This window comes from Spodoptera frugiperda, chromosome 4 (genome assembly GCF_023101765.2).
Source record: "Spodoptera frugiperda isolate SF20-4 chromosome 4, AGI-APGP_CSIRO_Sfru_2.0, whole genome shotgun sequence".
Taxonomy (NCBI): domain Eukaryota; kingdom Metazoa; phylum Arthropoda; class Insecta; order Lepidoptera; family Noctuidae; genus Spodoptera; species Spodoptera frugiperda.
In genome coordinates this window covers 8282091-8308041 of record NC_064215.1, presented here as the reverse complement: position 1 = coordinate 8308041, position 25951 = coordinate 8282091, and the positions used below count along the sequence as shown (strand labels likewise).

The 25951-nt window shown below is 34.6% G+C and overlaps 1 protein-coding gene across 1 annotated transcript in view; it reads left to right on the top strand.

Moving 5' to 3' along the window:
* LOC118272771 (collagen alpha-1(XVIII) chain) overlaps positions 1-25951 on the top strand; it is an 85045-nt gene that overhangs the window by 9613 nt on the left and 49481 nt on the right. Inside the window, exon 2 of the mRNA XM_035589439.2 lies at positions 20544-20859. Within this exon, the coding sequence (XP_035445332.1) occupies positions 20671-20859 (189 nt within the window). The 5' untranslated portion in view covers positions 20544-20670. The remainder of the gene's footprint in view (positions 1-20543; positions 20860-25951) is intronic.

Sequence of the window (25951 nt, the reverse complement as noted above, 5' to 3'; positions counted from 1 at the left end):
TGCATTAACCGATCCCTTTCCGAATCTTATATCTAGAAATGGTGCTATATCCTCGATGCAGGATAGCAGAACACGATAGGATTTGACTCAGCGGATCGGGCATTCGATAAGAAACTAAATTATTGCCCAATGTTGACCGTAACGATAGCTGACGACAATCGATTTGTGCCCGTATGTTGTAAATCGGACTTACGAATGCAAGATTTCGTGTAGTCAGACTCGCATTTGTTTGAAAGGCTCGGGAATGTTGCTGGGATTGTAGTGCGCGGTATTGTTAGCTTTAACTTTCTAATGCATCGCTATATAGCGATTGCAGCTAATTTTTCAATCTGAAATGACGTTCCAAGATGACATATACAAGGCGGATATGAACGGTGCTGTTGGGCGCCATAGATGTACATATAGCGACCAGATTGACGATATATTAAAAAAGCCAAATTAAAAATATATTTAAACGACAAGCATGTGTGAAAATACTGATGACTGTTTATGAAGCGAAAGAGGTGTGTAAGAATCGTAGCAATTGGCGTTCCATTGACACTGCCTATCCCCACGGGATACAGGCGTATGTATGTATGTAATGACGTTTCGTGGACTATTTTAGCTACCGTAATTTCTAATATTTTAAGGTTTTCGGGAAATAATTCTTTGACAATGACTGGCAGAAGTCTTATCACATAATCTGATGAAAGTCTCATGAGAAAAACAACGGAATTTCTCAATAAACGAACAAGAAGAAAATAAGGAAATAATGCTATGTTGATTCCTTTTAACTTAATGTCGGAAAGAATCAACAAAACGTATGTAGAAACGTGCGTTCAATTCGAACACTCGTTTATCCGTAAAATAGCTGCAAGAGAATTCAGCCAGAATATTCGGATAAATTCTTGTGTTTAATGATAAATAAATGGATAGATTCCACTATCCTGTGTTCATTATAATGTATTGGGATATTACGTCCTATATTGTCACTAATTTAAATTCGCATCATTATTATAAATACATGTAAATGGCAACGTCGCATTAGTAGCAGTTAATCGTAAAACCAACAATGTCAAATTAGGTCAACAATTTCGAACGTTGTTGCCGTTTTGTGTAATACTTGTTGAGTATTAAAAGCAATTTATTGAAATGTCCTGTGTATCCTATGTATGTTGTAGGCTTGTTTTGGTTTTATCTTTATGATTTCACAACGTCACGCCTTTTGTCCTCGAAGGGATAGGCAGAGGTGCACAGTACAGGCACGTAATGCCACTATACAATGTACACCCATTTTTTACCATTTGTGTTATAAGTCCCATGTAATAGCGGGTGAGCCTATTGCCATATGTCTACATATTTCCTTATTTTCTCCCTGTTCGTTTATTATCTTGATGATGTGATGGCATTAACTATCAGAATCATAAGAGCCAGTCGTGTTATGTATCTATTCATCCTCTAAAAGTCCTTGCTAAAATTCGTATATATTTGCATCACAATTTCTAAAAATACCTAAGTAAAATATCAAGCAGAGAATTGTTAGTAGTCTATTTTTGTGAAGTCTAAAGAAAAATACTCTTAAAAGAATCTATTTATAAGAATGCTAGTCAATTACGTTTAACTAAAAATAGTAAACAAGAAAGCTTGTAAAAAGAACTGAATATTAGTTAAGTACCTAACGTTCTTCTAAGTTGCATCTAAGTAACTTATGTTATTTCAATTCAAGATACTCAACAGAGTACATTTTCTCTTCGAAGAAAACAACATCACATTTTGGGGCAATTAACCGTTTTCTTGAACAGACAATTGCGGAGAAACGCATCGCAATTAGGTTTTTCAAGCTGCCTCAGTGAAAGAAAGCCTATTAGGGCTGTCACTCTGTCTGTCACAGTGTACATTTTGAGAAAATAGGAGAACCGAGAACGTTTTCCCTGAGAAATGTTTTCGTTAAAAGGAATCGTAATTAAAAATGTAAAGAGGATTACATTAGAAACGGTTGTTGGAGTACACTTATGTGTGTAGTGTGTCTTTCGGGTATAAATTGCGATGAAATTTTAATCAGTTTACTTAGTAGTTTGGTTTCGATTTCTATCGTGATTTTAGCGTGTTTTGCGCTAATACAAGGTAGAAAATTTTATTAGAGGTTCATACATGCCAGTACAATTTTTGTAATAACTGAGAAAAGGTACTTATTTAGTAACTACTACTCTACTACTTATTCATTTATAACAAACGAAAGGTAAGTTTACCTTTCGTTTGTTATAAATAAATAAAATTATATCGAAACGGAAGATTTTTTTCTACAATTAATTCCCACCTTAATTAATTTAAGTCGTAGAATGGAGATGGAGATGGTAATATCCTCATCCCCTATTACATAGGATTTATAAGACAAATAATGGTGAAAACCGTAATGTAAAATTACACTTCTGCGTACCCCTTCTGGGAAAAAATAGTTTACGAGAAAAAATTACAGCACCGGTAAATAAATGTTGTATATAATGAGCAATAAAATCTGATAAAATGTTATATTCTTAATTTAGTAAATAAAAAATACCGGTACATACATACATACATACACGTAAAATACATATTTACTAACTGACTACGGATGTTAAACAAATAGAGAATCGGCAAATACATCCAAACTGTTGGGATAAAACAAAAAGGGTTTTTCCAACCCCAGCCTTATTGGGAACGTGTCGAACCGTCGGAAAAAATCGCTACACTCTCTAACTTTGACAAATCGGTCCATACTCTTTGTTTGCCATTCTGAAAGATATTTTAGTGAGCAAATAATAGATATCAAAATTAGTTTTTCGTAGTTGGTAATAAATGTCCCGGCTCGGTTATTAATGAATGCTTTATGGAAAATTTGATGTCACTTTGTTGATTATTATTTGGTCTACATGGGCAGACTACAGTTTGGTATTAATTCTATAAACCAGTAGTAGGGTGCTTTTTCACCAGAAATGTGCTATGCTACGTTGCTGTGGATGCTTTTAGCTTTCACCAAACATATTCATTGGTACACGTAGCTTAGCACTGGTAGAAACGGACTTAGCTAAGCTATGTTTTTTTTTTATATGGAAAATGGATGGCGACGAAGAACGACACTGCCTTAAAAAAATTCATCACAATTTACGTCTACGGCGATTAATCAACTAATAAAAATTGTTACCAACTACCTATAAAGAGAATACTGATCAAAACTGAATCACAATTATTTTGATATTTATTAAATTTCACTTGCATTAACCGTATATCTTACTATACAACCGCAATTACCATACAAATACCTCCTACCTAACCTTTAAGCAAAGAACTAACAACACATTACCACAGAACAAAAAACAAAATGGCCGCCTCATCACTTCCAGTAGTTAGCTACAAATAAACCGTGTCAGCTGTTTATGATCCGGGGTAGCAAGTCAGTGATGAAACAAGGGTTGCATCGCCCGCAATGGAGGGTACATATTGTTTTCACTTTGAGTATCGCTTGCAGCTTAGTGGCGAAGCGAAGTAGGTTGTTTATACGAGTAAATGGATGAGATCATTCTCATTTTGTATGTATTTTTTTGTCGGTGTTACCGTTTTTTTTTTGGAAGATTTGTGTAATTTCAAGGTTTTTCAGGACTTAAGGTAGGTGTTAAATTATTGTAGTGATTATAAAACTGACTTCAATTTAATTCACTTCATAAATTTTATTTGTAATGAAAACAGTAGTTTTTTTCGTATTTGTTCTTGTAATTCTTTTATATTGGTTTAATAAAAAGAATGTATTCCAGTCACATTCCTTTCAGGGATCTAAAGAAAAAGTCGATCGACATAACATGAGATAAACCGGAAAAGTTTTAACATCGTACAAAGCCAGAAACGAAAAATTCGCAACCTTTTTCTATATCCTAATAAACACTTACGATATCAAAGTTATGGAACATAAAAATTGAATCGTACCATCCCACTTTCAGTTTAAAATCCTTCCCAACAAAGAGCAAACAAGAAATATATGTGAGAGAAATAAAAAAAAGGGAGTCGACAAAACACACAGTCGTTGTATACGCTATAAAAGAACAAAGTTCCGTAAGTGGGTTCCGTAAAAAGAAAGCAAACGGTTCTCTCGCCCCTTCAAATATTGCCATCGCCAGCAATCGGAATCTTCGAGGGCTATACTTGGCTATATTTGAGCTTTCACACAACATAGTCCCTTCCTTTTTTTAGACAAAAATTATGCAAACCTCGCCCAAAATGTGTGACAGTCGCTTTGAAATTTAAATGTTGTATACATACTTCTCGGACCCAATTTTTTGAGAGTCGTTTTCTTCTGTGAAAAATGATAATGCGTGTGTCGTTTTTGTTAAGTCCAAGGATTTTTCCTGTACATTATTTTAAGTCTTCACGCGTAAAAAATCTTGGTGGTTTTTTGCGGAAAACTTTATAGGGTTTAAGCATTTGATATAAAATCTACTAGACTTGTATTCAATTGGATCTGTTGCAGTCGATATTATGTTACTGCACTACATATTTATAAACCATGACCAAATTGATTCAACATAATATATCATCGACTACTATAGTGATTAGATTGATAATTAAAGAAAGTGCTCTGAACACAGAAAAACAATTAGAAACTTTGTAATCAGCAATCTATATTATAATCACGGCTACAAATCAGCCCTCAATGAACTGCCTAAAACAAAGCTATTTCTGGATTCATTCGTTTTTCTACGTACTTACTTCATTAATTCAAATAATGTTTCCAAATGAAATGGAGTTCCCTAATTTTCTTTCAAAACTTATAATGTTCGTTTAACATTTCCTATTTGGGACCTACCAAGGCAAACGCAATTATCTTACCTTAAACTTTTGATAGCTTCACTTAATTTTACTTTAGGAAATCGTCTTTTGAACGAATCAACTTAGAGAAAATTGTTTATTAGCCTCGTCGTGAACGAATTTCTGACAGTCGGTTGAATTGAAATTAAAATAGAATGGAATTTATTACTTATATTTTTTTGATTCCATCGTACCTATTGTGGTGATTTTATTTTGATTCTAATCTTATTACTCAATTACGTGTCCTTGTTGGCAACTGCAGAATGATAATAACAGCCATGATACTTATTAAAATTAGCTATTTTAAAATTATCAACACTATTAAATTTGGCTTCAAATTCACAAATAAGTACAGTCAACTTTGAGTCACTACTGAGATTATCTGATGCAAAAATAGTAGGTAGTACTTTATTTTTGTCGCTAGTTCTCAGGCACTTCCACGCTGCCGCGTCGCTGTTGTAGCAATTCTTATGATGTATAAAAAGGTGTGAATAGATAAGTACCGAAACTGTGGATGAAATCTTTATAAAATGACAATGAATTCTATACAAACTCAGTGCAGTGTCTTGGAATATGTAGCCATTTTTTATATGTATTTAGTCGGCATTTGGCACCTATCTTACCTTGTGGTAGGTGATGATGCGACCTATGATGGATTACGCATGCCTATTAGGAACCTATGCACTATTAACTTATGCCTCTTATTACAACAAGACTATATGAGGACTACCTGGAGTTGCCGACTACCTAGCGAGTTACCGGGTCTCCGGCTCGAAGAGCAGGAGCACAGGGTGAGTTTTTAATCAGTAAGAAGGCCGGCAACGCACCTGTGACTCCACTGGTGTTACGAGTGTCCATGGGCGGCGCTGATTGCTTACCATTAGGTTACCCGTTAGCACCCTATTCTGTAACAAAATACTCTGACACTCTTTCTCGCCTCAACATAGGTGGGATTCCCCTTCGAAAAAAAAACTACATTAGACTTATATCTATAGAAGAGTGGAAACTACATTTAACACCCACTTCAATGAATCCGTTAAAAATGCGAAACGCAACGATGATAATATACCGACTCCAAAATAGAGAAAACCAAAACTAATTTCCGTTTGCTTAGCAATCTTATTAAATCTATGAATTATAATATTTATTTTGCTTTTCGGACCTGGATTCAGGATCCGCATGTAGAAGTGGGTTCTGGCCAGGAAATTCTCTTGTTTACCTTATGTAAGCAAACTTACCGGCTGCTCAAACATTTTGAAGCACGTACACAAACGTTTTAACACTATTTCCAGTTTTTATAACGTATTTTTGTTTTAAAACGTATCTACATTTTTATTCGAACGGAATTTGTTCTAGGTTTAAATTAATCTAAAAAGTTTTAGAATAAAAATAAAAGAATATCGTGAGTTTTGTGGATCTATAGTCGATTCACTATCTATACTTAATATTATAAAGCTGAAGAGTTTGTTTGATTGTTTGTTTGTTTGTTTGAACGCGCTAATCTCCGGAACTACTGGTCCGATTTGAATAATTCTTTTTGTGTTGGATAGTCCATTTATCGAGGAAGGCTATAGGCTATAAAACATCACGCTATAACTATTAGGAGCGAAGAAATAAAGGAAAATGTGGACAAAACGGGGGAAATTATTAATTCTTGAGGGCTTCCGTTGCGTGCGCTGCGAAAATGGTTCAAGATACGAAAATTATATGTATGAAAGAATTATTCCTCTTAAAATGATCTAAAAAAAGTCCGCGACAGTATATGTCTATCTTTTAGGATTAACTTACTAGAATCGTTTTTATGGTAATCAGACTGGGTCGAAATTAATGCATTATTTGTTAAGAGTTGTTAACGAAAAAATATTAATCTTTATCGAAATAAATGTGTTGTTCATTAAGAGTATTTAATTGTGAACAAAATTGTCTTTGACATCACTAAACTTCAATAAACATCTTAGAAGATATTACAATTTTAAAATAACTCCGATATAAAATTCACGCGCGCCGCATGATGTGCGAAACACGACGCTGCCAGGAGGAGAGGCATTGTTTGCGAACGACGCGGAATGTGGTGTAACTATACTCAAAAAAATTATAGTCTTACTAACGAAGTAAAACATTTTTTGATCATTGACCATCGAAAGCGTTTGTTTACAGCGTAGAATGGCAAAAAGCGGTTTACCACACGCCCACATTTTATTGTGGCTGTCTAACAAAGTACAACCAGATTCTACGTATAGTACAATAATATCGGCTGAAATATTTGACAAACAAAAAAATCCAATTCTTCAATTTATTGTCATAAAAATATGATAGGGTATAAAAATATGGTTCTTAAGGATTTCATAACCTTGCATCACCATGTATGAAAGAAAACATTTGTTCTAGAAAGTACTCTTTCTTTTTTTTTGAGGGGGGAAAATCATCCGTTGATGAGTATCGTTCCCTCACGCGCTCCGCCTCCTCCTTAGCTAGGATGACTACTTCGCAGAAGGGGGAGACGGCGTCCCTTTCCCCCTCGCTCCGCACCTTGGCCTGAACTAAAGCCGGACGTGAGAGGTTACCGTCGCCATTCACATCCCTAAGGACATGGCGATGCTCAGCACATGCAATGCACACTGCCACTGTATGCTCCACCATATCTTCCGGGCGGTCCTCGGCCGTTTGGCCAAAACTTCCGTGTCCGGTAAGTAGGTACCTGCGTCAGGCGGTAGGTGAGGACGCCGTGACGCCTCTCAAGCCACTCTTCAAAGAGGGGACTTATCACTGCTATAACGCGTACGTAGCGAGCCCATCTAAAAAGTACCCTAGGAATTTTATTTCTGAAACACAAACCGGGGTGGTGGTTACCCAACCTATAGGCGCAGGTTTCCGGAAAATAATGGAAACACATATAGTATAGAAATGAGTGTGGATTGTTCCTTATAATCATAATCCAGTACTATCACTAATTTTCAATGCACAAATTAACCGTGGGTAACAGCTATAATTTGTGAAGCTGAGAAAGTTGTTTGCAAAAATAAATATAATGCCTAAAATAACTATTCCACGCGGACGAAGTCGCGGGCACAGCTAGTTGATTATAAAGTTAGAGTGAAATTTCTTGTTCCTTCTTTTACTTTTTGCTTTAGTAAATCATAGTTTCGAGCTTTTCCAGTATAGGTTTCACTCATTGTCATCTAAATTTTAAGTATAGAACCTTTGAGAATAGGAAATATATCACAAACATCTTTATTTACATACTAGCTGTGCCCGCGACTTCGTCCGCGTGGAATAGTTATTTTAGGCATGATTATAGCGTGATGTTTTATAGCCTATAACCTTCCTCGATAAATGGACTATCCAACACAAAAAGAATTATTCAAATCGGACCAGTAGTTCCGGAGATTAGCGCGTTCAAACAAACAAACAAACAATCAAACAAACTCTTCAGCTTTATAATATTAGTATAGATGTATAACATAATCAACGTCATGCAAAGCACTAAATATCTACAAAAGAATACACGCAAAATAACCCGCCCCCACTAACCCATACATTCTCGTACCGTGTAGCCACTCCAACGAAACCTCTGACCTGTGCCAGATTACACATGTCGTTTGACAAGATAGGGTTACTTGAGTGATAACTTATCCGCCTCAATTCAAGCAACGTTGCCAACATTCCCGAGATAATACAAACAAGGAGTTCGTATACGAAATAGATTTTTTTCTGTTTCGTTTTTTTTTACTTTTCTTCTTTTTTTTCGGGCGTTCCTTTTTTGAACTATCTATCATTCACGCACGTACGATTGACATTTTCATGGATTACGTTGATTGATGGCCGAAGGATTGACTTAGCTGTTTTTTTAGTATCGTGTCTATAGTTTTTGTAAGTATTTTTTGTTGAATTTGATCGTTTCATATTGATAATGATGTTTGTTTTATTGATATGTGATATAATAGTCGTATAGGTATACACGCATAGCGAAATACAGCGTAAGCGTTGTATCAAGTCGTTATTGTACGCCGTGAACACCGGGCCTTTCATGCCGAACCATGGCTCACCCACGTAAAAAAGAGTTCCTATTTGTCATAAGTGAGTGGGTGTTATTCCAACACTGTTGGACTAAAATGATATTGCCATAATATTTTTATCACATACTTAACTGCATTAAATAATAACATTTCTTCCTTATAAAAGCAGCTACATTCCTTTATATAAAATGGCTAAAAGCTATCAGTGAAATGGAGAAATAGTTTCACTGTAATCGACTCAGTGTGCCATTACGAATCGATTTTCCGCATTCGATTCTTATAATTCACTCGGAATAGACAGTTGTTTGATACTTTATGAAAATTGTATTGATTTTTTTACTCATGGCCGTTTATATGAAATCTCATGACTTCACAAGTTTTGCCAAAGAACTAACGCTTAAATATGTAGTTCAAAATGTATCATATTTGCTGCATCATTGATTGACACATAGTAAGTCCGACCAACGGTTAACAACTTTGCGGTCTAAGCACGGAGACTTGAATTGTGCCCAGCGTATTATAAAAGATACTTTTTTTGAGGGAGAAAAATCATTCAATAACTTCGACCGCCTTGGGCGAGGCGAAAGAGAGTTTTAGACACTTACTGACTAAAAACCAATCTGTTCCTACTCCTGCTTTTTGAGCCGGAGGCCCAGTAAGTCCAGTAGCTAGCCTGTATCTCCGGATTAGGATTCAGCCCTACTGGGCCCCATCTCTGCACACGGAACACACCTTAATACTAGGAACTCATAATATAACTGAAGAAAAGTAGGCGTTTCATTGTAACGATGTGCCTATTCCTTTGGTGATACTAATACTTAGAACAAAAGGTTTACTGAAATCCACATAAAATCCAGCCTAAGGCTGAACTTTAATTAAGCATCGGAAAACATTGCTAAAGAAAATTATTTACCGACAAATTTTTCCTATACACGATAATTAGTATTTCTTACAAAGAAATTAAATAATGTTTTGTGTTCCGAATGTTCCAATATAAAACTGGAACAACATTTCTTTCCATACGTTCCTTTGAAACAAGTAATTTAGTTTTGCTACAAACAATTTTAATTATCTTCTATAAACAAAGAGGAAGCTATTAAAATAAAGTATAAACAACGGTTTATGAAGCCTCTGATACTTCTTGTACATAATTTTAGCTAAATACTAGTTTTTGTCCGCAGTTTTGTTCCCATTTATGTGAGGAGTTACGACTACAAAAACAAAAGGACAGTATTGCGTTGTTTCTCTCCTAATAGTAGGCGAAAAGTTTTTTGTGCGAACGTAAAATATACATAACATAATGTAGCGGAGAATGTACTTGGAAGGGATAGGCAGAGAGATACCTATTGCAGATGTACATATTTTTTGCCACGTAGTAATGTAATAGAGAATACATTTATCAGCATATTTACAATATAACACGTTTGTTTTTTATGGTATAAGTTGGTAAACGAGCAGACGGATCACTTGATGGTAAGCAATCGCCGCCACCCAAGGACTCCCGAAACACAAGAGGCGTTACAAGTACGTTTTAGGTCTTTTGGGGGTTAAATTAGTAATTTAAGGATTGTTGGGGGGAATCGGGGATTGTGAAGTAATCTCACTCACACCACGAAACACAGCGCAAGATTTATTTCACGTCGGTTTTCTGTGAAGCCGTGGTATCACTCCGGTCGAATCCGCCTATTTGTGTCCAAGCATGGCTCTCCCACACTTAATTTGATAGACGTAACGTAAAAGCGTTCTCTGATGCATCTGAACCATTTCAGTTGCGATGCTAGCCAAGCATGGAGGTGATGGAAACTTTTCTTATCCATTTCTCTATACGTATAATATGGTAGTCGACTTTCATAGCTATAGAAGACGAAATCCTAAAGTAAATTTTACAAAACATAAGATCAAAATAAACGTTTACCATCTTTTCCTCAAAAAATAGTGCTTATAACCAACATCCCATTGATGGTGGATTGAATGTTTCATTTCTATTTATAAACCTCTTTAATATAATAACTTTGCACATACAATAGCTTGTATATAAATTAATTTTACTTCCCTCTTTATCACGTGGCGTACACAGCTGGGGGTTCCACGCACGTGACCTTTGCAAAGGACTTCGTACATGGGGTCAGCGTTTGTCCTTCCAAGGCGCCCTCTGTCGGCATTTCCAATAACATTTATCTTATGAAAACCTTTTTATTTTCTTTTCCTTTTCATTCTCCTCTCAATATAGGCAATCGATGTGTTTTGGACATTCAAAGCTATGTAATCTAAATACACACAACGTTTTATTATTCAATTATTTAAAACTATTAGGTTGAAACAAGGGATTTGTTATAAAGTCTTAAAAGTATAGAATATACGTAAATTTTGAACTGTTGTACTAATATGGTATGTAGGTTATAAAAATGTACGTAGAATGTTCTAAACGGATTTAAGTAAAATTGTTCATTGATGTTAATTATAGTCGGGAATAAGAACTAGGCTACTATTGATCCTTCTAAAGGAAAGCAAAGCCATAGGTAAAAATTAGTCCTGAATTAAGAGGTAAGTTTGTAATGAAATAATAATTGATGCCCAGTAATATTTATATTATAATTTCGTGAGACATACTCAATAAGTTATTATGTTATCGGCTTACTCACGTAACTATTTGACGAGGAACTCGACTAGTTTCAAGCCATTGTAGAAGCTCATATCTATGAGCAGCATTCCATGACACACGACGCGGCGACTGTCGCGCTGCTACGAATCGAATTGTCGTCATATTAGTTAGACAGTTACGTGAGTAAGCCGATAAATATAATAATTGATTGATTGAAAAGTTGAATAACAAACATTATTTGGTATACCTAGAAATGTCAAAAGTATTGTATGACTAGCTTTGTTAAGATACATACCTAGGTAAACCATTTATTTTGTCTAGACAGTTAAATAAATTGGATTAGGTCATACTTAATTCATAATATGACACATCAGTTGACGTTTCAAATGTACCTTAGTATTTATGGTTTAATTTAAATAAATGATTTGACTTTGACTACAGACTAGTTTATTTATGTAGATACGTTAAATATTCACTAGCTAGTAGATGTTTGAGGTCATTTATAATATTTTAGTTTTAAAAAAGTGTAACACGCTTGTAAATTGCACAAACGCTGTGCTTAATACTTGTTGCAGAAACTGATTACAACAGTTGTTATTAGAAGTAATATAAAGATAGCTTTGCTAATCGTTCACAAATGTAAAATAGTGACAAAACAAATTACTAAGTGCTATGGGTGCTTTTCCGCCAGAGATGTGCTATGCTACGCTAGCTTTGCTACGAAGATAGATAGATAGATAGCTAAGTTGTTGTGAAACTATGTGACCGTTACCACTCATACTAAGCTATGTAGCTGTGCGAGGAAGATCTGCAGCATGCAGCCATTCATAACATACTTCCATAGTACGTATCTTTACATATAAAAAAACATAGTTTAGCTGAGTTCCTTTCCACCAGTATCAAGCTATGTGTACCAATAAACATGATTGGTGGAAGCCAAATGCATCCACAGCAACGTAGCATAGCATAACTCTAATGAAAAAACACCCTATATCTTTAAAAAAATGAACACACTGCAAAACAGTTCGTAGCAAAATGACTAGCGTGAGCCAACCGCTATTAAGATTAGGCCACGCTCACTACAACCTAGGATCCTTGCTTCAGAGAGCGAGTAAATCCGTATAAGGCTGGATTGTCATTCAAACGTCTATCACAGACAGTGCACGAATTAAAATGTAAAGATTTGCAATTCTAGACCTTAAGTATCGTACAATAGAGTGTAAATCCCATTGTGTTGACAATGATAGATGACAGAATCTAATCTATTGAACTGTGGAAATTACTAGGTACTTCTTTAGGAGAAACTTGACTGTGAATTAGAAGACAGTTGACTTCATCCAGTATAAACAATATGGACGTTGAGTACTACCGACCTTAATTTATTTAGAAGGACTCCAAACATTCGGCAACTTGACAAACAAAGAACAAAACATAGAAACAAAAAAGCAAACCATTCCATTTCATTTTATGATGCCATCTTAATTCTACTCTTTAAATTACCACCACTTATAAACATAGCGTCGTTTCTGCTATTGTCTTTTTACAGCTCAGTATAAAAAAGACACAAAAATGTTTCATTACACAAAATACTTCATACTCATAAACGGGTAACTCATTTTATGCTCATTACGTCATCCGCGGCGGTACTTACGGCATATTGTGTTACATTGACGGAATACATAATTAGGCCTTTCGATTTAATGTCGAAATATTCGTTGGCTTTTCAGTATTTTTTGGTTAAGTGTTTTAGACTTGGCGGTATCGAAATAAATTAAATAGAGTTGAGGAAATTGAGTTCAACGTTTGCTGAAAAATATGCTCATTTTTGTCTCGTAACCGTTTTTAATCCAAATCGCTTTAAGAAAAACATTTTACATTTATCTTTTCGTTTGGTAAAGTTCTGTCTCTCCTACAAAAACGCGCATCAAAAATAGGTTGTAAAAGTACCCTATGACTTCACACGTACACGTTTAATGGAATTTTGACCCAAAAGCTTTGTTTTAGGTTATAAATTCCTTCTGTTTTCTCCCGGGTTTTTACAACTATGTAGGTTGAGGTCGACACTGAGTCTTTTACGCAATGCGACTGCTGTTTCCCTCCGTATAATATGGTTACTACATTTTTGAAAGGCCTCTAGAACAATAACTACGCATGTTTGTATACCTATTTATAAATAAAAATAATATAAAAGATTTCATAGAAATAGTAATGATGTATTCTTCTTGGAATTGGAAATTTATCATGAATTGAGAATAAATCTGTGACATGTCGGTGTCTAATTCAGTAATAACATCATGACAAAGACTAAAAAGACAGGTAACACTTATATAATAAAAACAACGTATCGAAAATAAAACATATCACTCGCTGTACGATCTTATCGCCGACTGTAGGAAGTAGAAAGAACAATAAATTATTCAGTAACAAGCCACAAATGTAATATATGTAAAACGAGAATCAATATGTAGTTAGAATAAAAGTACATACGAACAAAAAAGAGGTCGGTACGCGAACGCTTTTTGTCAATGTTCGCACATAAGATATGCATGAAAATGCTTATACCGAAAGGGTAGGAAAACAAACAACGAACGTAATATAAATGGTCAATACTGAATGAGTTTGCATGTTTAATATTAAAACTGTTAATGTTGGCACGTGCCAGAATCTGAATGTTTTTTGGAAGATTCGTTCGAAAAAAAATATTCATGATTGTATTAAAGGTTGAAGATGATTAACTTTTCTAGGAAAATTTACTAGTTACTTTATTTATTTGTTTGTAAATAAGTGCTTTTCAGGGGGGGGTATTTTTTTTTGAGGGGGAATATCCAATGACTTCTCCCGCTTTGTGCAAGACGAGAGGGTGTGTCAAACTCTTACTGACTTAAAACCACCCCATTCCTATTCCTGCTTATCGAGGTGGGTCCCCCGGCAATCCCGGTAGATAGTCGGCAGCTCCGGATGGAAATAAGTAATGATTCGGTATTTTTAATACTTAGTAGTGTGTGCTAATAGCTAGTTAAATGTCAGTTTGATTACAATAAAGTAGACATTATTACTCGAACTAAAATAAGGAGGGTGTTTTATTCAGCTTCATACTTAGATGAGGTTCCACTCAAGCTTTCCCCTACCTTAGATGAGTATTTGAAAGTAAAACCTCTTTATCATTCCGAAGAACCAGTCGGAATTAAAACTACAAAAGGATCTTTAACAAATCAAGCCTTAAAAATGTTCACAGAATTTAAAAAGAAAAGAAGCAAAAATTAAGCATGTAAGTAAAGGGAATATTCTAAATATAGAACACCTTATAACAAGGAACTTCAAAAAGACTATCGTTTATATAAAAGTGGAACTATATTGTAAAAATTCCATTACCTCACTTTCATACAATGACCTAGTAAAAGTACGCTCGCTATTTGATACAGCAAAATGAAGATATATGCGTCGTCATGAGCTCGACCCCTTCGACCTTACTGCGCTACCACAAATATACACAACTAAATATTTTTCACTAAAATATTGCATAGAGATTTGATTTATTGAACGTTTTTATGCACGCACACATAAAAATGTTTTATTTTCGTAATGTATTGGATTCGTTAGTGGAAAAGTTGCAAGGTTGGACTCCCATGGTAGATAAATATGGCAGTTTATTTATTGTTATACAAATGCTTCTATTTGAAATAATGCATTGAATAATGTTGGAAGACTTCGCATTTTGCACCTCGAGGTTCTAAAATTTAATTACAGATTTGATTTTGTAGAATGAGAAGACTATGTCCGTTGCTTGATATTTCTTTTACTGCTACGATAGATTACAGAATAATTACGTATTCCAGATATTCCGAAAATACCGAAAAAGATATACAATAAAATGTTGTATTTTAGTCCCCTCTACCAGATTAAAATTGAATATTATCTCTCGTAATAATACCGTTAACAGAGAAATCAATGTCAAAGCGACACCTCAGGGTGTATAATGTGTCTAGAGCTCCTGCCAGTCTAAAGTGTCAACGTGAAGTGTCAGACACGCAGCAACCCCCCTCTTATTTGTAGGGTGTACACAATTCAAGAGGATCGAAGGCACCCTAGTCAGTTCTTTTTTTTAATTGAAGTTTTTTTGATGTTTCTTTTGCGAGTGCTGTTGAGATCCTTTTTTCTTTTTTTTTTACGTCTGTTTCGTTTTATTGTGTATTCTGGCTTTATTTTAGGAATGTAGACGTTTGATCGGAAGTTTTAATTGGATAATACGGGTTCTTCTAACTATAATGCTGTAGGGATTTTTTGGGACTTCAAAGGGAAGACGAATTTATATTAAAAGGTATAAAGATGTGTATTGGTACGTTTTTTGTTTTAAGAAACATGTTTTTAGTCTTATATAATGAGGGACTGAGGGAAATGATTGTAAAATTCGTTTGTTGTTAAATTTGCCTCATGTTTTATCGAGAGTATAGGAGTAAAGGATATCACACTACTAAAACATAACGACTGGAATCTCCAGGTCAGATTTTATAAACAATTAGACTGACCTCATATCTCGCAAGTCTTAAGATACAAATTTAAAATGCGAAGCTGTGTGTGTTTTATTAGAAAACGGATAAACACAAAAATAAAACTAGGTTTTTATGATTCAACTCATCTATTTATAAGTTTATATTTTAAGATTTCTATAAGGTTCTACATGTATTGTTTACAATAAACTAACGAAGGCTGGGTTAATTTTTTTTTAGTTTTTCACGAATTTCAGTAATAATGTAAAAGCTGGAATGCTCAGCGGTCGCACTGCTATTAGAATGGCAATGGGCTCACCACCAGATACATGGGATACAAAACGTATTCATAGCCAAAGACTTTACGACTGCATAGCTATTTTTCCTGTTTACAGTAAAAATATATTACCCAGGTTATTCCTCGTAACTGCAGTGATAAATAATGGCACTATCAAATAAATGCATCTTTACTTTTAAAACAGTACACTCACAATCAGAATTCCCCCACGGAAACGGCCGCCCGCAGGCTTATTACGTAATGCGCAACTGCTACTAATTGCGTAACAGTTTGTCAAAGCGTCCGTTCACACGGCACGGTTGTAATTACGAAGCGAGCAACATCGCACTTTGCATTTCAATTTTGTTAGAACATTATGCTGAACACATGACGATTATCATTTTTGCACAATGTTATTGATAGGTGTTGCGGGTGCTTGGATTGTGTAATTGAATTGGTTCGTGAAAGCAACTACTTGTTAAATGACAACGACAGTCGTTTAGTTGCTGTTTCGTGATTAGGTTTCTTAAAAATATGAATGTGTATGTACTATACTAGTTAATAAGGTACAATTTCTGTATACATAAGGTCATGCTGTTCAATCTTCGAGGGGATAAGCAGAGGTATACAATGTAAGACCATAACAATTATTGTACGGATAATTTGACTTTGTAATTACCTAGCCACAATTCTATACACAATCCTAAATATTCACGGATTACTCACGTGCATTAGATGGAGAAAAGTAGGCTGCAACGTCGTTGCGTCTCCACACGCTAATAAACAGTCCCTCTGTAACCCGAAACTGGTAGAGCTTTTTTCCAATTCATGTACGTGTGTAAACCGTAATTTTTAGTTGATTCAGAATAAGTCTGTTTTATTTATTTTAATCATAATATTTTCCACAATACATTCAAAGGTCACACACGGTTTCATAACGATTTACTGGTTGAGCGACATAGTACATAACACACACATATACATAGATACAATACATAGCACCTACGCTAAGTCTCTCTCGACTCATTTTTGTCACGGACAGTAAACGGTAACAACGTTCCAAATTACACATGGGCTTTGCGACGCTGTTATGTTGGCCGTTCTGAAATTGAAGCATGTTGCTCTTATATTTACATGAAATTTAAAGGAGGATACGGGGAACGAACGACCAGTTTACGTTTATAAATTAGTATGTGCCATATACGTGCTTTTTCTAGATTTTATACGAGGATATAAAGAATTAAGTTAGAGATTTTCAGTGTTTTGGTTTAGTGTCCATATCAAAAGATTTTTAGTTATAAATTTATAGATTTTTTTATGAGATAGAACAGAGAACATCCCATATATTCATGTTATGGAACAATTTCACCCTTATTGCAAAGCAATAACAGTATACCAAGCGAAAACTGGGTTAACTACGGAACTGAACCAACCAACCGGCGAAGAATTGCCATGATTTTATAACTAATCTGATTTCATAATTCGCTATATTAAGGAACTCTAGGCATACCTCATTATGAACCTAAATGAAATTCGCAGCGACAATCAATTACGTTAGGATATTAAATTGACTGTCAACAGAGTTGCTACGTGGTGGCTACGAACCGTACTACGACGACTACGACGTAGCAAACACGATAATGTCACGGCTACGGGAGCTACATCACCGTAGCTAATTTACAGTCAAGTTTTTCCTCGACATAACTTTATTGACGTGTTTTTATAGTAATACTGTTTTAATTTTAGTTTAGGTATGTATGTAGTAGTTAAAACTAATTCATTTTGGATGTCGAGTTAGTTATAAAGTGAGAGCAATACATACATTGTTAGGTTTACATTTAACATTTTCAGCCGAAATTCTAACTTTATGCTTCCAATTCTACAACTATTCACTAGAGGGCAAACTGAAATGATTCATGGAAATTCCTAATATTATTAAATACCTTCAAAACTTAGCGTTATACAACGTTATTGCTCAGAAATTAATTTCACTAAAATATTAATAACAACAAGTAGGTAAGTACCTACGCAGTGTGGGTTTTTATTATACGGTTTTTTGTTAAAGTAAATGAATGGGATAATTTTAATAAGTTTCCTGTACGTGGCATTTTAATTGTAGGTTTTGTTCTCTGAGTAACATTTCAAGGTTCTTTTAACAATATTTTGTTAAAAGAAAGTCATGTTCGTTCTAAGGGCGTTAACCCTCGGAAGTGTGACTTGCGAACAATTGGAAAAAATTGCGTATCACTCTTCTAGGTAATCTGTCGAGTTTCGCCTTGGATCCGCGTTCGTCACGCTATTGCAAGACTATAACATTATTGTTTTCATCATGGAAAAAAGTGAAAATATTAATTTTTATGTCAAAGTCAATGGCACGAGTTTTTGTGAGTTTTTGACTGGCCATATTTTTTTTTGTAATAGAATGAAGTCTGAAAGCGGCAGCACAGGCTGAACCCCAGTTATATGTGACTATAATAGGTAAAGAGAGAGATTTCTGTTTTTATTTAAAAAAAAAAAACATTTATGTCCCACACTAGGTTTTTCTCCTGTGTGAGCGCGTTTACGTTTGTAAATACAATACAATACAAGTTTACATGCTCATGACACCCAGGCCCGAAACAAGAAATTGTGGATCACACAAATATTGCACGGCAGTTAGTTGACCATTACGTTACAAATGTGCGTATCTACTATTATGGATTAAAAAAGCATGAAATTAAATTAAATTTTATTGTGTCCCCTCGAGTAACTACTTTCTAATTTCGAATCTAAATTCTATTCTACAGACAAACATCAATTATAGCGCATCCCACGTTTCAAGTCCATTTAATGTAAAACCAAAAGATAGAAAGTAACGCAACATTTCCCACAATAGTTCCCTAGTATTGCAGTACCAACGTGTTGGAAAAGATCACAGGCGACAGGTTTCTAGGCCGTCGCACGCGAACAACACAATAACGCCGCAGTTGACTTTTACTACTTAAGTTGACAAGCGCGCTTTACGCTTTCCTTCATTCTGTACGTTATTATAATAAGGTGTACGTTTTGTTTTTGAAAAACTAGAAATGTTTATTTTAATACCTGTATATCGAACACATGTTTATAATAGAATATAAAGGATATTGAAATTGATTCATATGTAGGGTTACAAAAAATTGCAAACGTTGGTTTAATTTAGTCATTTTGTTGTTTAAGAGGACAGTCATTTGAGGACAGTATGTTAAATATATTAAAAAACCACACTAGCTAATAAATCTGTCCGTTGAAGTGTGAAAGTAATTCAACATTTTATTCAACGATTCCCTTAGACGAAAATATTTTTTTGTACAAAACAACATTAAGAATCATTTTATAACACATCAAGTAAAAAAAACATAACAAAACCCGACTAAAATACCTACAGATAACCAGTAATAAGTCACGCGTTCTATTCACAAACTTTTCTAACTTCGACACGAGAATATTTTTTTTTATACAAAATTGCGCCACCTTTACACACGATTAGGTGCTAGCCGAACCCAACAACGACCCATATCATTTGTATTACATAAACACACAATTACTGGTACATTTTCTTTGTTGCGGAGCTACTATTTACTTCTCTATCTAGGTTATCGAGTTCCTTGCATACAATACAACGTCAGACTGTCCCTCCCTTCCGATCCCGTACCTTTGTATTGACAACAGGTACATTGAATATTATGTTCAGACACAATTTGCATAAAGCAATTTATAGTAGCATTGTATAGCTTGCGATTAATATCGGTCGTGTAGTGTAACGATTTATTAGATTCTCTTTGTATATAATATATCAGTTATATGTATTTACGTTCGTCTCCTTGGAATTTATTTGGTCGTCCCGCCGACATTTTTTCCGTCAGAATTCTGCAGTAACTGTATTGATTGGTCATATAACAGTATTTTTAGTGCCGTATACGCGGAGAGGATTGACAATCAATGTTGTTTTACAGCATCGATAAAATTTCTTGTTGAATAAAACGTTACTTGCTATACGTTTGATGATAAATCTCTTTGTACGATGTTTCAAGTGTACTCTAGAATATTTCTTTTTCTTGTAGGTCATGTAAAAAAAATATATTATATTATATGAATGAAGTCCGGCAAACTTCGAGCTCAAACATATTTTTCTTACCTTTTAAACCTACTCTGAACTTCCACAAATAATTCAAGACCAACATTTACCGAATCTGTCCAGCCGTTCTTGAGTTTTAGCGAGTCTACCGAACAACAATTGATGTTTATACTCGTAAATATAGAGATTACTATAAATCAACCTTTCAATAAAGTGATAAGATTATCTAAAATTCAACTTTCCCTTGTTACAGATATCAATCTACGTCAACAAAATGCAGTGAAACAATGTACCATCAGTCTACAGAAACACATTCAAAGCGGACTGAATGACGTCATCGTAACAGAGTATGAGGTGATAGTACAAGTGACATTTCCAAGATGGCGATGGTAATTTCGCAGACGACGAAAGCTGCTATTGGTGGGTTCCTGGCTCTGATGATTCTGGGGGCAGTTCTTGTTGTTGGTGCTGCTGTTGGGTGGTTTGATCCTAGAAGAGAAGATGAGGATACTCCTGCTAAAGTCAGTGCTAGACTTCAAGGGAGAACTTCTTTTGTTACACATCGTGCTGTGAGTAGTAATTTTTTTATGTATTATATGGTTAAGTTGTTTGATATCAAAATCATTTATTTCAAATAGACCAGGAAGGCACTTTTGAACGTCAAGGCAAATATTAAAAACGCATGTCTGTCGGTCAGTCGTCAGCTATTTGCTCGTTCCAAAGTATATATTGCTATGAAGAGAAACAAGCAAGAAATCCTTAGGTTACTCTTTTTCAATCAGATTCACAATACAATTCTTGGTTACATTGTTTCAATTGCTTCAACTATGTGAGAACAATGTAAGACTATGTAATATTTAGTTTTTATGGTAGATAAATATATTATTAACTAATGCGAATAAGTAATTTATTACTAGTGCTAAGCAAAGTAATAATAAAAAAAACACCATAAAATGTTCATTACATAAAGTCAGAGAATTAATACATAAAAAATTCCGAATTCCTATTTCAACATTCACATCATCATTATTTTAGTTTACTAAATCCACTACCGCCATCTATGTTACCATTACAAACTAAAATTTCTGACAATTTGCGTTGCACTGGGAGTTATCCAAAACTTTTCCAATTATCTCAGTTTTCCATTTATTTAGATAAAAGGTTTCGTTTCATGAATGTTGATTTGGCAAAATAATATTAATTCTATTTCATAAGTATTGGGATTCAACTAAAAAAAACGAGCAAAGTTTTTCATTAAAATTTTATATTCATTGCTTTCAACTAAAAAAAAATATAATAATAACAACAATTAGAACGTTATATATAATAATATTTTAGGTTAAAGACTTAATATTAATTAAAGGTTCTTTTTCATCGTATAAGCTGGTAATCGTGCAGACGGATCACCTGGTGGTAAGCAATTGCCGCCGCCTATTGACACCCGAAACACCAGAGGCGTTACAAGTGCATTCCCGGCCTTATGGGGGTTAGGAATTTAAGGATTGTTAGGGAATCGGGCCTATTTGGACCTCCAAAGACCTAACTCAGACTACGGGAACATTGTTTTACGTCAGTTGTTCGTGACGCCGAGGTATCAATCCGGTCGATCCGGCCCATTCCTACCTAATCATGGCTCTCCCACACATCCCACAAATTTTAAAAGAATATTTACTTTTCAAAACTATTACATTTGATTGTTTTGATGTATTTAAGATGCGATGACGAGGTACTTAAGGTACACCGCAAACTTTAGTACTACCAATACAAATACAAAAAAAAAATGGTAATTTTTTAGCAAACCGCAAAAAACAAAAGAATAACACGAAAAAAGGCAAAAATAGACGCAAAAAGGGTATGACGAATATACAGTCGTTTACTAGTAAGCCCCTAGGATCCTCAAACAAAAACATGTTAGAACATTCCCCAGATTTTTTTCAAAACAACATTATGATACCTTTGAGTTTTTTGTTTTTTCACTTATAGCTGTTTTGTTCTTAGGCTGTTTGGCCACCTGGTGTAAAAGTACTTTGGATTTTAATTTATTGTTAATTTGGCCCATCCTCAAAGTTCTATTTTTATTTTGTACATTAATTGAAAGATATCAGAAGAATTTACGAATTTATGTATTAACGGAATAGGAATGATGACGGGGTATGAAATTTAAAAATCTATTTAGTCTGTCAGTTACGTTATGAAAAAATATTTGACACGTATTTTTTTATTTTGTCATATTTAAGAACAATACTTAGATAAAACGAGTCAAAGTTTAGGAGTTGCAGCAAATACTTCATTTCTACGTACAATAAATGCCATCACACGATATTTCAAATCAATATAACTTCAAAAGAATTTGTTTCCGTAAGAAAATAAAAAAAAGTGTCTAATATTTTAAAATTAACTACAAGACAGGTATTAAAATAAAAACTAGTTATCTACTCAATTATACTAGTGTATCATAATAATATAGGTATATTGAATGAGGTCTCGCACTTGCTTATGACCATTAAACTAATGTAGCAAAACGTTAGTCAAGCAGCGTATTAACCTACAGAAAAAAGAAATGAAGACGATTGTCAGAACAAAATGCCACTGTCCTTCAAATTAGATTTCCGAAGAGCTTTAATAGGTCATTAACCCTCTTGTCCACAATATGGCTATGAATAGAGTGAACTTAATTTCACACAAAAACACTCGACTAAGCCTTTTGGTCCAGACATCGCCTAATTACAAGCACACAAAATTCATTAAAATTGCTCTTGTACTCGGCAAACATTACGAACCCTTACGTAAGTGCGAGCTCACTCCTACGGAGGTCGACCAATTTCATAGATTATAAAGAAGATAGCGCAAGCGAAACCCCTTCGCCTCGCTCACGATTTAAAAAGTTTACATTTTACCCAGCACCCGCAAAATGGCGGAACGTTTTCAAATAAAAACAAACGTTAATTAACATAAAACACAGGAGGTTTTAAATTTTCGTACCACAACACGTATTGACGATGTTATAATTTGATTTTATTTTTGTTTAATCAGAGATTTGAGGTGCTCGATTCGGGAGTTGAAACATTGGACTGGGATTAACGTGTCAGAAAACATTATTACAGGCTTTTTTATTTCAACAGGACAACGACCTCATGATTCTGTTATTCCTCATTGTTATACAACGATAAAATGCTCAGAAATCGTTTTACGAAGCTCCGATGTAAGTAATCGTTGATTCCATTAATGTTTCACGATAATATCAATGACATACACGTTACGCAACTCCATAACATTGATCCAACACAAATGTTGGTAATTTCTATTCTAATAAACTAAAAATTGTTGTTTGAAATGTTCGAACGGATTCCTTTATGAGCATTTAAGGCATAACACTTTCCATATAATTTTATAGTTTGATCCGGCTTCATTTTGCAAAGCATTCCGCTTGCTTATAAAATAACTGGGTTGTGTTCTGGCGGATTCTACATACGCGTGTTTTAAATAATATACGAGTATGTATGTATCGCTCAGCCTATTTTCCTTAAGGGCACGCTTTCCTTGATTTATCGAAAATTTCTTTGAAGTAAGGCACTTGAAGCATCTTCACCTAAAATGCAAAAACGCTCTCATTTCTCATGATCCCAAATAGAAGTTGGGAAACAAACATTTTATCCCGTATCCCGTACGCTGTATCTCGATAGAGCTACGACTGAAAAGCTGATACAACTCAAAACTCATACAAATTGTATCGAAATGAGATCTTTAAGAGTATATATTATACGAAAAGGTTTAGCTGATAAAACAGCGGGTATATTGGTATTGTCCGTCAGAGGTCTGAGTTTGGAGCCCACTCAATAGATTTCACAAGAAACCCTTCTGTAGAAGAGTCAAGTCACGCCCAGGAGCACTCGGATCGAGCATAGTAAGGTACAGTCGCAACGATACATATAAATAATTCATACGAGTCGATATTGAAACAATCCGCTTTCGTATATACGAGTAGGTAGTGTTTAGAAGGCATTTCTTAAGGCCAAGCTCGGATAGTGTATCGTTCGTAATCATGCAAATAGGATTTGGGTGGATTTAAAAATTATGTTGCTTTTATCCGTAAATGGTTTCGGTACGAGTAATAGAGCAGAGTAAATTGCCCGCAGCCTAATCCGGGTACTAAATAAAAACATGTAGATTTTGTACTTGTTATCCTCGGTTATTTTAGTGTTATTGAGTTTGTAACCTTTCTTGTAATCGAGGAAACAGGTTCAGTTTTATTCTTTGCTCTGGGTTTATAGTAAAATGTTATTGCTTGTTTTTGTATTGTGATCAGCAAATTGCTTTCTTTCAAAGACATTTTGGATTTCATTGAAGTACTTGACATTTTGTCTATATTTAGTTGGGTTTGCTAAACCGGTACGGTTCCAGGGTAGTGGGTGGGGGTCAGTAGGTATATGGCAAAGTTCGATGATCTATTGATAGGATTTTATTCGACAGTGGCGCCACCTAATGAGCGCAAAAATGTTATTTCTCGTTTTTATACTTTAAGTGATCTCTAGTGATTATCACTGAGGTTTTGTTTAATTTTAGTATAGTAGTTCTGGTATTAATACAATAAGTATATAAAGTAAATGAAAGTATGTAGCCATAATTGATAGTACAAAAAAATCAATACATAATACAACGTATAAAAGGTTCTTTAATTTTTACACGTGGAAAACTCATTACAAGCTAATAATTACCGAGCTTGTAAGAGAGCGATGTTTTTTCCTGTATACATAAAGGAAAACTTATTTATAAACTTATATATTAAGCTCGCAATAATGAAAAATCATTATCATTAATCATGATTGGATTTTTATCGCACTTGAGTTGAGAAAAATGTTTTTCAACTTAGTAAATTTTATCCCCGTGGATTTTTATTGTCACGCCTTTCATCTCCGAAAGGGTAGGCAGAGATTTATATTTCGGCATGCAATGCCACTTTTTGACTATCCTATATTCACCAGGGGGTGAGCCTGCTGCCATATATTGGACGTAATTCCAGATTCCGTGCCATTATTGAGAAAGTTTCCAAAAACCGAAAAAAGCCCCACTTGAGCCGAATTGAACTCACTTGACTAACGAGATAGTCTTTATCCCCGTAGTTTGGAAGTAAAAAAGGTTTAATTTCTAGAATTTTCTCAAATCACACCATACTGCTTACTACAACGGATTATTACATAATTAAAAACGGTAATCCCAAAAAAGTAATACGAAAATATCAGAAACACGTTTTATTTACAAAAAGTAAAACAAAATACTCGTCAATCAACGGTTACAGCAAAAAATCAAAACCCAATTACCGTATCGTCGGATATTGCAAGATAATCTACAATAAACAACAGCGAAATTGACCCCAAGCCCACCCTAAAACTGGAATTACGATTATTATTGAAACAAAGAGCAAACATCTGCCAAGCAAAAAACGACCGTAACCCCTTTAATTAAAAATGACCAACGGGATATTAGCATTCCGATTAAATTTTACAACAAACCACTTTGATAACTTTTCATTCAATAATTATTACGCACATTTTGTTTACAAAATAAATGTGCGTTGCCATTATCATTATAATTTATTAGTTCGCATTTATTTTGTAGAAACATTGTGCCCGCATATACCTACTGTTTAGAAATAAAAAGATG